The 13,861-nt window shown below is 34.9% G+C and overlaps 2 protein-coding genes across 2 annotated transcripts; both read left to right on the forward strand.

The window, feature by feature from the left end:
* Positions 1-3,798: 3,798 nt before the first annotated feature.
* LOC120331771 (uncharacterized) lies at positions 3,799-7,302 on the forward strand. The gene is made up of 5 exons (XM_039398918.2): positions 3,799-3,993; positions 4,276-4,397; positions 5,916-6,102; positions 6,464-6,524; positions 6,793-7,302. Exons 1-5 carry the CDS (start codon positions 3,946-3,948, stop codon positions 6,813-6,815), a joined length of 441 nt encoding a protein of 146 aa, XP_039254852.2. The 5' UTR covers positions 3,799-3,945; the 3' UTR covers positions 6,816-7,302.
* A 2,049-nt stretch (positions 7,303-9,351) lies between these two features.
* LOC120331773 (uncharacterized) lies at positions 9,352-12,870 on the forward strand. Its single transcript, XM_039398920.2, has 5 exons — positions 9,352-9,507; positions 9,909-10,030; positions 10,847-11,009; positions 11,630-11,690; positions 12,034-12,870. Exons 1-5 carry the CDS (start codon positions 9,466-9,468, stop codon positions 12,054-12,056), a joined length of 411 nt encoding a protein of 136 aa, XP_039254854.2. The 5' UTR covers positions 9,352-9,465; the 3' UTR covers positions 12,057-12,870.
* The last annotated feature ends 991 nt before the right edge of the window (positions 12,871-13,861 follow it).

Raw genomic sequence — 13,861 nt, forward strand, 5'->3', positions numbered from 1 at the left:
TAATAATTTAATTGTGCTCATCGTTACTCACGTTCGATTCGAAATTACTATTAGGATTACTAAAATGATAAAATACTATTCTAAAATAATATAAACTGCGTGATAAACTGCTAACTATAAATAAATTGGAGTCGTATTTTTGTGATCTTGGGATTTGTTAAACTTGATTTGTTCTTTCGCACTCGAGATTATTTTTAAGCAAGATGTCGCCGTTTGAAAAATCACAAGGTCTTGGCAAAATACGAACGATTGAAATTTATTTTAGTGCATGCGGCTCTGTCGGTAGTTTCAGAAAGGAAAGTGGTACACCGCGCGCATAATTAATTGACTGTGTTTCAATTTCGCAGTTACTACGATGAATAACCGAAAACCTAACATAACACCAAATTTATGATTTACGATGTCTATAACAGCGTTTTTATTCTGACGTGAGTCTGCTGAAACAAAACTTATAGTGTTATCTCCCATTTTAAGTTTTAGTTCTAATATTTTAGAATGCCGCTTTTTAAACAAGAAATTTGAATTGCGGATTTACCTCTTTACTAACTATTATTTTTAGCATTTCGTCGCCGATGATTATAATATGGTAACATGTTTTTCACATTGAACTCATAATTCCCCACGAGATTTATTTATGACTATTCTATTGACCCTATGACTATTCTATTGACCCTAATAAAAGTGTTTAGTATTTAAATTGAGTAAAAGTACGTTTAACTTACTCAGGAATATTAATCGGAAAGTAACAATTTTAACATTTATTATGGGGCTCCGTGAACATTAGTCAACCTTTTCAAGGGCTCCGCAACGCCAAAAGTTTGAGAACCCCTGGTGTAGTTGTTTACTTTGATACTCGATACAGTGAAGGAACTATTTTTATATGTTCACGGGCGTCACCTTACGGATGTACCCTGTATTGAATCGCCAATGTTATTTTGAGAATAAGTTGTAAAACAAAGCCCTTATATTGTAGCCTACATCGATTGCTTTGTATTTTGAGTAGTAAATTAGTTTCTGAGTAAATAAACATTTGATACATATCAATTTTTGTAATACAACAGACAACCCTCCAACTTTTATGAAATCTCAAAGAAAAAAGCAATTTCAATATTGATGAAATAGAAGAAATAAACGAGAAATGAAGTGTCTGCTTCCAAATCGGGACTGTGGAGTCACAGTTTGACTTTTGCAGTTTTCATAAAATTTTAAGAGGCATCCTGAAAACATACTATACCTGAAAAGTTACTACGTGGATTCGACAGTAGATGTTAAATAGAAACATCTCATAAAATGTTGAAACTGCTAGTAAAATATGAAAGCTTCTACTAATTTCATATGAGAGCTTTTACTAATTTCACGCCAAACCCAAAAGACATTGCAACAGCAGCGGACAGAAATAACTTATGAATATGAAAATAGTATAAAATGATTGAATACCAATGACTGCTCAGATAATTGAATCATTATTGGATACGAAAGGACCTATTATAGATCGTTTTTTCATTTTTCCTCTTCTTGTGAAAAATCGTTTTCTCACTAGCTACTGGACCAATCGCTCTCTAAAATTTACAGTGGTTAAATATTGTTGTCGTTGCTGGAAGGCTGTTATTTTACTTTATTTCAACAATGTCTGTGAGCTCTATGGAATCCTTTCATCACTCTTTTTCACTAAATATTTGTGTGAGACCACATCAAAAATTTAAAAAATCCTCACCGTGCCTTGGTTCCGTGATCGCAATTTCGCGTCAGACCGGTCAGACTACCGGTAGCCTACTGTAAGATTTAATGGTACTTCGTTAATGGCCGTTGTGTCTATGTATTCGGGCATTGCTCGTTTGTTTGAAAGATGTCAAAAGAATAAAATAAATTTTAGAATAAAGTGTGATTACAGTATTGGGATTTAGCCGGTTCGCACCGGTTCCATAGAACCGTCTGACGGAATTTTATGAGATCAGCGAACCGGTTAGCATTACATGACTTTTTGTAACAGAACCACTGTGTGTTGTGTATCACCACCTATAAACTGCTTTAAAAATTACGGTTTTGTTGGACACGTAGTGGACATAACGATCGTTTCAATATTATGTTGTTCTTGTTCTTGTTCTTGTTGTTATTTGACACAGAATAACACACCTAGTGGAAATATTAAAAAACCGCTTTTCTCTTCGAATACTGGACCAATTGCTTTGAAATTTTCAGTGGTTGAAGATAAAAATTTTCCCCAGAAGGCTATTACTTTAATTCATTTTAAATATTTCTGTTAGCTCTGTGAGATTTGTTTTTGTTTGCTATGACGTCATTAAACGTTCTGCGGACATCGGACGCCATTTTGTGTCCTACTGTACTGCTTCGCTTGGTGTGAATATATTTGTAGACTGTGATCTGACGGTACGGTACACCGTACTGTACTACGAACAGACGTGTCCATATATTTGGGCGTAGCTCTCGTGTTTTGTTATGACATCTTAATCCGTCTTCAAAGCTTCTAATTCATGGACTTATTGGACACGTTTAGTGGACATAACGATCGTTTTGTTGTTATGTTGTTCTTTGACACGTTTTGAAGAAATCGCTTTTCTCTTTGATTACTGGACCAATTGCTTTGAAATTTTCAGTGGTTAAAGATAAAATATTTCTTCAGAAGGCTATTACTTTTTTTTTGCTTTGACGTCATCAAAATTATTGCCATTAGGTGGCGCTACGTGTCCATATATTTGAGCATAGCTCTCCTGTTATTCATGGACTTACATTATTCACAGACGATATTAATTTTGACTATAAGTATAATGTATAAACATCCCTTCAGTAGAATACTTATTTTCATAGATATTCTATATTTGAAACAAATTTTGAATTCTATTCAAAAAAATTATCTATAGCAGCATTTGTACCGCAAATTGTTCGCTTTCATTATGGATACATAAAAAAGTGCTTTTTTCATGAAATGTCACTGAAAAATCAAATAATAAGGAATTTAATGGTTACTCCATGATTTGAATATAAAATGTAGTGCCTTTTCAACGTGAATATTCTACGCATGTAACCACGAAATCCTTCGGTGACGGTCGAAATATTTAAAAAATGTTGATTTCTCTCAATCCGTACATATTACGCCATTTGTTGACCTCAGTTTTTCTACTTTTGCGAGTTTAAACTACCTTCGGTGCTTCCCAAATAGCTCCAAGGCAATGTCTCATAATGTGAATGACAGGACAACGTCATAACTTTCCACATATTCAATTACATTTTGCTAATGCTTTGCTTAATGCCCGTATTAGAGATGTATCAAGCATGCTTCAGTTGCAAATTGTATTTTACAGCTGCGGTCCATCTATAAACTATGCAATACGTGATTTCATGATCATTGTTGCTGCCAAATAACGGGGGCGGCACAAAACTTATGTGCACCATTTCAAAACAGTTTGCTCGAGTAATATTGCATTAAATTGCATCCTATCAAACTAATAAATAACCAACAATATTGCAACACGAGGTGCCTCGTTTCAGTCAACACCGGTTTACAATAGAGTATTTTAGTACATTACTTATACTACTGATCATGTGTTATTAAACTAAGCATGTAATGTAATTTACTTTTTAGGATTTTTGGGGTCGGAGTTATTAGTTGTTAATCGATTTCAGAAACAACCTGGATCATGCATGGGCATTCAAGTATGTGAGCAAGGATATTATTGCAAAAGCATTGAGGCAGACAAACACCGCGAGACATCGCCGCGTGATGTGTGACGTTAGACCTCGTGACTCGTTGCCAGTCACGAGGCATAGCATATTAAAATTTTAATAAAGCAAACCAAACAAAGACCGAGTACACGAAAAAAGATCAGTAAATATCTTCGATTCGTCGGAAACTTCGATACCATTTCTATAAGGAATTTGAAGTTGGAGAATCAATTGTTTATCTGACCAAGTCTACAACAGTTTGGTATGAGAATGGAACATCGTTTGCATCGACAGGCCAACAGGGCGCACAAGGTAAATAAGTCAGTAATTTTAGAGTTGTTTATTGTACTGATTCTAATTTACCGAAATAATTCTGTGCGCGGCATATTGAACAACAACGAATAACAAATATTTGAGGATTTGAACAGATTTCAAGAAATATGAAATGTATCGCCCGTTAAACAACACGCGTTTTTGTCGACTTTGAATATAGTTTTTGAAGCCATTTTTCCATTAGCATGATACTAAATATTTTCATCCATATATTCATTTTTCTTTGTCTATCTATAAATCGTTTTTATTTTTAATATTTAGCAAGAAGTTCGAGCAGAACGCAAAGAACAAAGATTACACGACAGAGCAGTCAATGCAGCTTTACATGGAAATATAGGCAGAGCCGTTCGATTGGAAAGCAAATCACAAGCAGCTGGCCACAGGTATTTGAATGTTTTTACATCTCGACTGATGACTGATAGGTAGTCAATCATAAATGACACCCCCCCAATACCAGGTTATACTTCGGGAGCGCCCATAAATGTGCAAATCAGCTTGATAAAAAAGCTTCCGTATATTCTTACTTACATGTTCAGAGCTTAGATACATATACCCTATATTAATACTATTGTCAGCCTTTTCGTGTTCTATAATTGTAATACGACGTTATCGAAGATTTATGTTGCGCAAGAGACCGAATATTATAGCTTGAAAAAGGCTATGTATTCAATATTAGGGGATCACACCTTTGTTCTCTCATATATTCAAATAGGAAATTACCATGAAATTGTGGTCTGGTTTTTACATATTTTTTCGCAGCCATCATTCACACGGTCTTATTCAGTATACATTTTCCTGTACACAATTATAATATCATGAAAACATGTGTAACTATATCATCGTTAATCATACATTCACCCACTCTTTGAAAAAAAAAGGTGTTTTCTTTGTCCCACAAAAATATATCGGAGGTTATTATCTAAGGGTGATATATTTCAACTGTAAACGCAGTTAACAAGAGAGATCTTGATGGTAGTGATGTGCTTTTTGGACAGATCAAAAACTGTAACTTTTTGATTTGTAGTTTCAAATATTCAAATATAATATTTTTTACCTATAAAATATTTCAAACAGGCTTCATTAATTGTTATTATTGAGCTATAGAGAAATTCCACCTGTTAAAATCGTTTTACAATGCGTTAATCTTGATTGTATGGATTACTTTAATTTGGGAGTTTTGTCTTTTGGAGGACCAATCATATTCGCATCTTTACAATTTTGAATTTGTAGAATTGGGATATTGTTGGTCTGCCACATTAATGGTTGATTGTGTATTTATTCCTAGTTCTGAGATTTATCCGGCGTATAGTCGGACAAGTCAGACACATTTAAGTTAATATTTCTGACAGACATATACGATATACGTTTAATTATTTTACTGAAAGACCGAACTAATGAGACTAAGGCCTGTTATCGTAAGGTCATATACATTGGTCAAGCGACGATTTTTCAGAATGGACAAAAGGTATAAGTAATATCATTTTTCAACTCGAAATGGCCAATAACACTTTTATTGTTGACTTGCGTATTCTCGGATAAAATTCGTAAAAAAAACTAAACGTTTGATGTAATGTATACAAGATGTAGTAGTGGTATTCCACATTCGTTTCGATCGTCGAACAATTCGGAAACTAATCAGGCTACTAACTACACTGGCCGCGGTATTGCATCGCAAACAACGCGAAACCGCCTAGTGATACGTACAAAAAATACCATAGCATTGGAAAAAACACGAGGTTTTCCCCGCTTTGTCATAGCTAGCCCTGTCGTTTACATATTGGATTGAGAAATGAGCATGAGCGACTAGGGCAGGTCATCATGCTCGTATAATTATAGCCACATGAAAAGCTGAATAGTCGATTATTTTAGAGATTTAAATTCATTTCCTATTGTTTCAACAGGGCAGATGCCGCTCACGCCAGAGAGATGAATAACCGAGCAGCAGCCAATGCTCTGCATCATCCACATCATCATCACCACCCACCACCTCCACCAGTTTTTCACCCACATCCTCCTCATCACCACCATCACCATGGACCACCTCATCTCCACCGCCACGGACCTCCACCTCCCCCAGTAGTTGTTCATGTGAGTATTTTGTTAACAGCTCTTGACGTGCGCATTACATACGGCAATTTTTGACTACTGTGAGTGCGCAGCCTTCCAGTATGGAAGTTGTTCAAAATCTAACCACAAACGGCGGAGTTTATGTACTATCTTATATATACTGTATTTTCTTATTAGTCAAAACTACAAGAATCTTTCTTATATGTGTGTCGGATTTTTTAAAGCAAAGTAGACAAAACAAATAAGTCCCGTTAGCCTTCATAAACACCAATGTGATCAATATTTTGGCAATGCACTATTGCTGGTGAGTATATAGCCAAACAACTAATATCTAGTATAATGTACAGATTATCAAATGATAACGCTATCTTTCTTATTGCAGCATCATCACCACCCGCAACCGGCGCCACCACCTTACCCAACAGGAGCCGCCCCTTATCCAGGTATGAGAAAATGAAAATAGATTTCAAGAATTCTTTTGAAAGCATGTGCAGCTAATTTTATTAACCTCCAATACAGTCAAAAAAAATATGGTTTGTCGTCTGCCATGTCAGAATTTTCAAATTTATTGATTGATTTCACAATAATCATTATTTTACAGATATTTTATGGAAACTCAAATTTCGCTTCATTTTTATATTGTGTATACAGCTATAATCGGCAAAAAATTTAAAACATCGTTTAAATATAAAACAATATTCATAATTTCAGGTCACGGAGGATATCCACACTAGAATGAACGGAGACGGACAAGTTTTGATACGATGTATATGGAAAAAATATGTCACTTTACAAAGCTATAAAAATGACTGATATTTTTAATTAATTTATTTTTGGTGCAAATTCATCCATTATGTTAAGATATACACCAAGAATGGTCTGTACTTTTTTATCTGGTTATTGCCCCAAATATTTTTTATAAACCCCGTCACTTATGCGTATAAAGCTAACGAATTGGAAACATGTGAATGGATTATTAAGTTTACCATTTGGGATTCGTTGTAAATACTATTGTTCGCAAAAAGTTTTCATCACAAAAGACAACCACTCCTGCCCAAATCATGGAAACATAAACATGAAACTGTTGCTATGCGCGAATTTTATATTTCAGCACAGGCTGACAATTTTAATTATGCTCATCAGGACAAAACACCTTACTCTCCCATGGAAAATGTTTCTTATGGTACAATTTGTGCAATAAAATGTATATATTCAGGCAAAGTTTTCTTGTTTATTATTACGTAATAAAAATGTCATGTAGAGATTGTTCGAGAAAACAAAAATAGAATACGAATATACCAAACAAGTTAAATCAGCGAGCTAGAACAGTTATTTAGGTGAGAACAGTTAGGAAAGTTAGAACAGTTAGAATCCATTTACATTACCGAGTGTGGGTGATCAGATTGTCGTGATTAGATTCAATCTCATCCAGCCTCAGTATCCTACTTTATCACTATGCCATTGTCTCTATTTATGTTATCAAGGCTGTTGTCGTGGTAAGCCATGCAGGACAGGCCCCCATTCTTCTCTTGTGGAACCTATGACGAGGCCATGAAATGTTCATCAGTTTTGTTCATGCCCAGGCTTACCAAACGTCACGTTTTAGGCGTCCAGTTTAAGTATAGTTATAGGATAGGATTTTCCTATTTATCCCTGAGGAGAGGAAAGCCGATATGACGGCTTAATCATACGGCGAACCACGGCCTCTCGTCCGGTTACTAGTCTTTTTCGGGTATGGGATTGGTTAGCCAGTTATTTGTTTCCGGAAGCATGGACTTGATTTCACACTGATGGAGACTTAGAAATAAAGTAAATTTACTGTTGGTAGAAAACCATTTCACAGAAAAAGACACAGACACGCAAAACAAAAGTCGAATATGACCTAAAGCATATAACTAAAGTGAATATTCTATGATAAAAATACTTATATCACTGAAATAACCCAATATGTCACTAAATTTTGATTTAATCAATATATATATATATGTAAATAGTTTATGACACAGATCTATCTGCAGTACTGAAAAAAAATTTGAATAAACATTTTCACCGATTCTACGCATGGAGCGGTACATCAATTGAATTTAAAACATTTCTTATGAAACTTCAAAACTAACATCCTTACATACAAAACACAAAATGCTAGTTATTCACACGTCAATTCCTAATTATTACATGAATCAGCGAAACATGGAGGACCCGCATACAAAGAAATTTTTTATCAGAGCTTTGCGGTGCTGTAGGGTTGAATTGCCTTAATGTATTTCTTAATTGTTTGCATTTGATCTTTGCGAAGCCTTTCTCATAGCATTGCTCTACAAATACTAGTAAGTTATGTTTTGTTCCCTTACGCATGTTTGATTGTTTGTTTATGTAGGCTTAGGTCTGTAACTTGACTAAATGTGGCTAAATTATCTGTTAAAATGCCCTAAAGAAAATGTGCACTGCAATGATTGTATGACTAAATTCGAATTATTCCGTATCGATAACGTCAATTCCTTTATATTTTTCGAACTGGTTTAGGCCGGGAATATGCACATGAACTCTCGGCGACGTTATGGCCAATGAAATCAGCGGGGATGATAAACTTTTTAAAGCGAGAAGCAGTAAAATAGGCATCATCCAGGTCCCAGTCGAATAAAAGTTGCCGGGGCTCGTAATTGGAAATTATCAACCCCCACTTCGTTTCATACTAATACCAACTGACCAAAAGAAGAGATGAAAACGTAGCTAGAACTCTGTGTTCAAGAATTAGATCCTTTGGCGGCAGATTGTTTCAGATTTCTATATATTCTACCAAACGGGGTATCATTTTACGTCCTTTGACCCTTCCAGAGAAGCGACAACTATTCTCATTTTTCTCCTTACGTTTCAACATTTTAACAGAATGGCACGTGAATGTAAAATAGACGGCTTATCACTCTGTCACGTGCCCCAACTTTCATTAAATTAATATGCTACCATTACTGTGTAGTCATGTGTTTTATTTTTACATCTACAAGTTAGAAGAAATTATCTACAGTTAATATATTTGACTATTTGCCATGCATGGAGATATCACAAAAACCAGGTTATATCTTTAGCTCATACTAGGATGAAACATCAATGTTTCGACATATGCTAAATTGTTGCATACTGTAACAAACAAACAAACGGGGATATCGCTTGCTTCACATTCCGGTAACAATCACGAGGAGTAAATATTAATGCTTTAATATAAAATCATTTCCAATAAGTAAAACTAAAGGGTGGGTTGCACAAAGTGAAGAAGGGTGAGTGGAGAATAAATCTACATATGCGAAATATATGTGCCATTCCATTTGCTGATTGATTTTGAATAAGCTTGACGTTGTAACATTTTATATACTATTTTAAATCAAGAATATGGAACGCCATCTACATCGAGAAGCCAACAAGGCACACAAGGTATATATGTGTTTTGTTGAAACGCGTGTAAAGATAGTAATAATGAAGAATTAAAATCGCTTCTATATGTAATTGTGGGGTATATAGAAGATTTTAAAATACATTAAACCTACGAGGTTCGTTTTAAGCATGTTCTAAGACCACTACAAAAGAGTGACCAGACGCTCTACTCTAGTCATGCTGATTCTGACTTGAGTCTCTGTCTTGAGTGATGCATACACCAAATAAGAACCAAAATGTGACTTTCTCTTATCATGTGCCATGGTGAACATACAGAACGTAATTAAAAAATTAATATAGAAAAATTTCGAACAAAATGTTATTCTTCTCAAAATTCGCTAATTGTTATCATTAAAAATAATGATGTGTTCATAACCCACAATTTTATTTTAATAATTTAGCAAGAAATGAGGGCGGAACGAAGAGAAGAACGATTACACGACAGAGCAGTCAATGCAGCATTGCACGGAAATATCGGGCAGGCTATTCGACTAGAAAGCAAGTCACATTCGGCGGGACACAGGTATTTTCCATTTATCCTATTTAATATCAAATATACCTCTCATGCCAATTTTCAATAATAAGTAATTGTCCATTCAAAAAGAATATTTTGATCCATACCTTGCTTGAAACAAAGATGATCGCTGATCGACTTATCAAAGCAAACATAATTAATTCCAATCTAACAGTCGTCATCTTAATAAAAGAATTGAGCAAATTTTAATTACGATAAAAATTCTTTGCCAAAAACATTATTAGGTACGGAATCTTTTGATGAATTTGAGCGTCAGAATTATTAGCGGAAAGTGTATTTTCTCAGTCTTTTTATCAAAGTTGTAAATAGACAGATGTTTGAGCAACATTCTGAAAATTAATTATTTGCCAGATACTGTTTAAATGCTGACCACTAAATAAATACCGCGAGAGAAACAAAGTGAGATACTGTAAGGTTAAGCAAGTATTGGCTTTTTATAAAGCGGCTAAGTTGTATGGTATGAACCCTAGCAAAATATTGTTTATCAATATTGTATGGCCAGAATGAAATGACTGCTGATTCAAATGGATTTACAATTTGATCGACCGAAAAAGCAAACTATTATGATAGCTAAACCGACAACACACACGATCGATCGCCACAACACTCAGCTTATATATAAGTTATTAAACTCGCACCAAAAATCGTTTCAAATTTGTTCGTATGTTTTCTGTTGACATCATGGTTGCTGGGTTTTGTGGTATTGTCCTGAAGTCTCCTGTCACTCAATCTTGATGTCTGTATAAAACATTTTTTCCGAAAAAAGCCTCACGAAGAAATTGTATTTCTTTATTTATTTAATAGAGCTGATGCTGCACACTCCAGGGAAATCAACAACAGAGCAGCTGCCAATGCTGTTCACCACCAGCACCATCACCACACGCCTCCCCCACACCATCATCACCACACGCCTCCCCCACACCACCATCACCACCACGGACCTCCACCACCACCCGTAGTTGTCCATGTGAGTATTATGATTTCTGAACATACAGATTTAAACTAGGCTCATACACAACAAGACAGTTCGGAAAATGGTTGTAGATATACGATCCTATTTTTCATTTGAATGATCTACTTCGTAGAGTTCTATTGAGGTTCCATTAAGTTTGAGGACAGCTGCACAAGTTGCGTATTGCACATATGACCGTATCATCAAGAAACTTTGTTGATTATGCCATATAGACGAGAGAAATGTAAATTTCCGTATGTTTTGTCGAGCATTGGCTCATTACAATAATTGTATATATAAAAAAAATTGAATATCGTCAAAGGTATAAGTAAAACACTTCGAAATCGATAAATACTTAGTCGATAATTTGAAGTTTGTGTTCACCGATCGAAGGGCTTCTTATCTATTAGGCCAATCGGAGGTATTAATATCCGTGCTTTGCAAAAATTGTGGTCAAATCTAATGCTTATCATCTAATAATAAAACAATGCTCAAATGGCCTTTGAAATATCAGCGTTCTATTGAATATTTTGTTCAACAACAACAACTAGGGTCACAACTATAACAACAACAAAAAAACGATCCATAGAACCACTCGGTTTCTAATAACCCCAAATGGAATTTTTCTGTTGCAGCACCATCACCCTCCGCAGCATGGAGCACCGCACTACCCAACTGGAAATGCACCTTATCATGGTAATTGTGAATCAACATTTAGTTTAATTCTTAATAATTCCCTCTTACTTCGGGAACTTTTTCAAATTTTTGCTTTTGAAATTTTTGGTATATTTGTTTCTATATTTCCTTCATGCAAAATACTAATATCTAGCTATACCTAATTATGTACTTATATCGGAATGCACTTCCAATTGCGATAGGAACTTCATTGGAATGCAAATTTTCAGGCAATATGCTTTTTCATGAGGCTTTAAAAACCAGTTGAAGCTATGTATTTAGGTTTAAAAACTGTCAAAACTGGTTAAAATACTCGTGTGTAAAAACAGTATTACAACATACAAATATTTATTGATATTTTCAGGTCACGGAGGATATCCTCACTAAAAGAGGTAGAAACGAGGTAGACGGGAACTTAAATGATGATATAAAAAGCATGATATCTACATATTTAAATTTTAAAACATTTTAACATCACTGTACAGTCAAAAATTATTCATTGATTAAATGTTGATTGAATGAACTGAAGTCATTATTCCATTGTTATTGTCACGTAGTGAGATTGACAGATTTTAATACAGAACAGCGAGCTAAACCCAAGTTGTGGCAGCAATAATCAATTCGGGTATTCAACTATTATTGGTTTGCACATGTGCGGCATGTAATCTAGTTTTAGATGTCCAGGAACACAATACTGGACTCTCGCTTTTATTCATGTTTATTAAGCAATTGAAACTGTATTCATTCATACCTTATGAAGAAATGATGCCCTAGAAACTAAAATATTTTGAGTCAAACAATTTTATCCGATGACGAACTTCCAATATCTTGGCAACAGGAACAGGTTAATTTAATAATTGATGAATTGAATTTTTTGTTGACTTTCAGGAGGTTTTATGATACCTCTCCTGTAAATTGTGAAGGGTTCGTAAGAATGATAACGAGTTTTTTCGGCTGCATCGTAGAATTTTCATGATTGAATTGAGAATAGAGTTTTCCTACCCACTTAAACAGTTCGAATTTGTAATGAAGCAACGGCTCCCAATCTCCAAATCAGAATATGTTCTGCTATACAAAAGTTATCTGTATCTGAGCCATTTCAAAGTGACTATACGGAACATTCAATAGTATCAGCTCTGAATACAGAAAGATCATTTCTTTAGGTCAACGTGGATACCAGTGTCGGCTCATACTGAAAGGTACTCTTATGGCATAAAGGGTTGTTAAATGAATGGGATGTTACCGTATATTGCTATTTCGTAGATTGTCTCTGACTTGCAAGTCACCCGTACACCCTTCAGCTTCAACGCCCGCGTGAATGAAGGAAACTTTAGAAAACTCTGTTTGATTTTATTCTCAGATTTCCACGATACACAGAATATAAATCTTATAACATTTATCCAGACTAGCTTAGAATGGTTTACATCGTCTTCCCCTTGAAAGATAACGAGTCGTATTTATACGTCCATCATAAATCTTATTAAATACTGTAAATGTGAGCTCGTGATTCACGTTATAAACAGAAACTCCTATTATCTCAATAAGGGTAATTATGTACATCGTACGGATGGGAACTCAGATATAATTATTTCAATCAGTGACAAAGGTCTTGAGAATATAAATTTTAATTTGATAATGAATGGATGGAACATGTTATTTTAAACTGGTGTAATTTGATTCCTACGAAAGTCTTTGTTCGAATTTTGAGAGAAATTAACTTTGTTTTCATATTTTTAACATGAAATGGGGTACATTTGGGGGTTAGTTGCTATACTCTTGGCAAAACATTTTCTGCGTTGTTAACCGGACTACTGTTGAGCATGCTAACTTATGTGTACAGATTAGTGGTCCAGTTGACTACAAATGTTTATTATCCGCCGTTCACAATTCAGCGATAGAGAGCAGATCTACAAAGCGCTATTATCTGATATTCACATATACCGGTATATATAAAGCATTGCGGCGTGCTCGATTTCACAATAACTTTCACTATAGAACATTTTTCGAAGTGTTCTAGGCTCTTGTCTTGTCATAGTTGTGAATTGCTTGTCTGAGGAAGTCTGATTTTGGTCAGACGAAACGTTACAGAAATATATTAGTGTTAGTATGCAGCAAGACTCTTGAATTGCATATTATTGTTTTTTATTCATGCTACAGCATCCTTGCATTACGCACGTACGGATCTACTAGCA

This window comes from Styela clava, chromosome 6 (genome assembly GCF_964204865.1).
Source record: "Styela clava chromosome 6, kaStyClav1.hap1.2, whole genome shotgun sequence".
In the NCBI taxonomy this organism is placed as follows: domain Eukaryota; kingdom Metazoa; phylum Chordata; class Ascidiacea; order Stolidobranchia; family Styelidae; genus Styela; species Styela clava.

Bases quoted from the DNA above. Each gene is read 5' to 3' on its own strand.
- LOC120331771 (XM_039398918.2), top strand. From the start codon at position 3,946: ATGAGAATGGAACATCGTTTGCATCGACAGGCCAACAGGGCGCACAAG. The intron at 3,994-4,275 runs GTAAATAAGTCA...TTTAATATTTAG, and splicing joins AGGCCAACAGGGCGCACAAG to CAAGAAGTTCGAGCAGAACG. The intron at 6,103-6,463 runs GTGAGTATTTTG...TTCTTATTGCAG, and splicing joins CTCCCCCAGTAGTTGTTCAT to CATCATCACCACCCGCAACC.
- LOC120331773 (XM_039398920.2), top strand. From the start codon at position 9,466: ATGGAACGCCATCTACATCGAGAAGCCAACAAGGCACACAAG. The intron at 10,031-10,846 runs GTATTTTCCATT...TTTATTTAATAG, and splicing joins TCACATTCGGCGGGACACAG to AGCTGATGCTGCACACTCCA. The intron at 11,010-11,629 runs GTGAGTATTATG...TTTCTGTTGCAG, and splicing joins CACCACCCGTAGTTGTCCAT to CACCATCACCCTCCGCAGCA.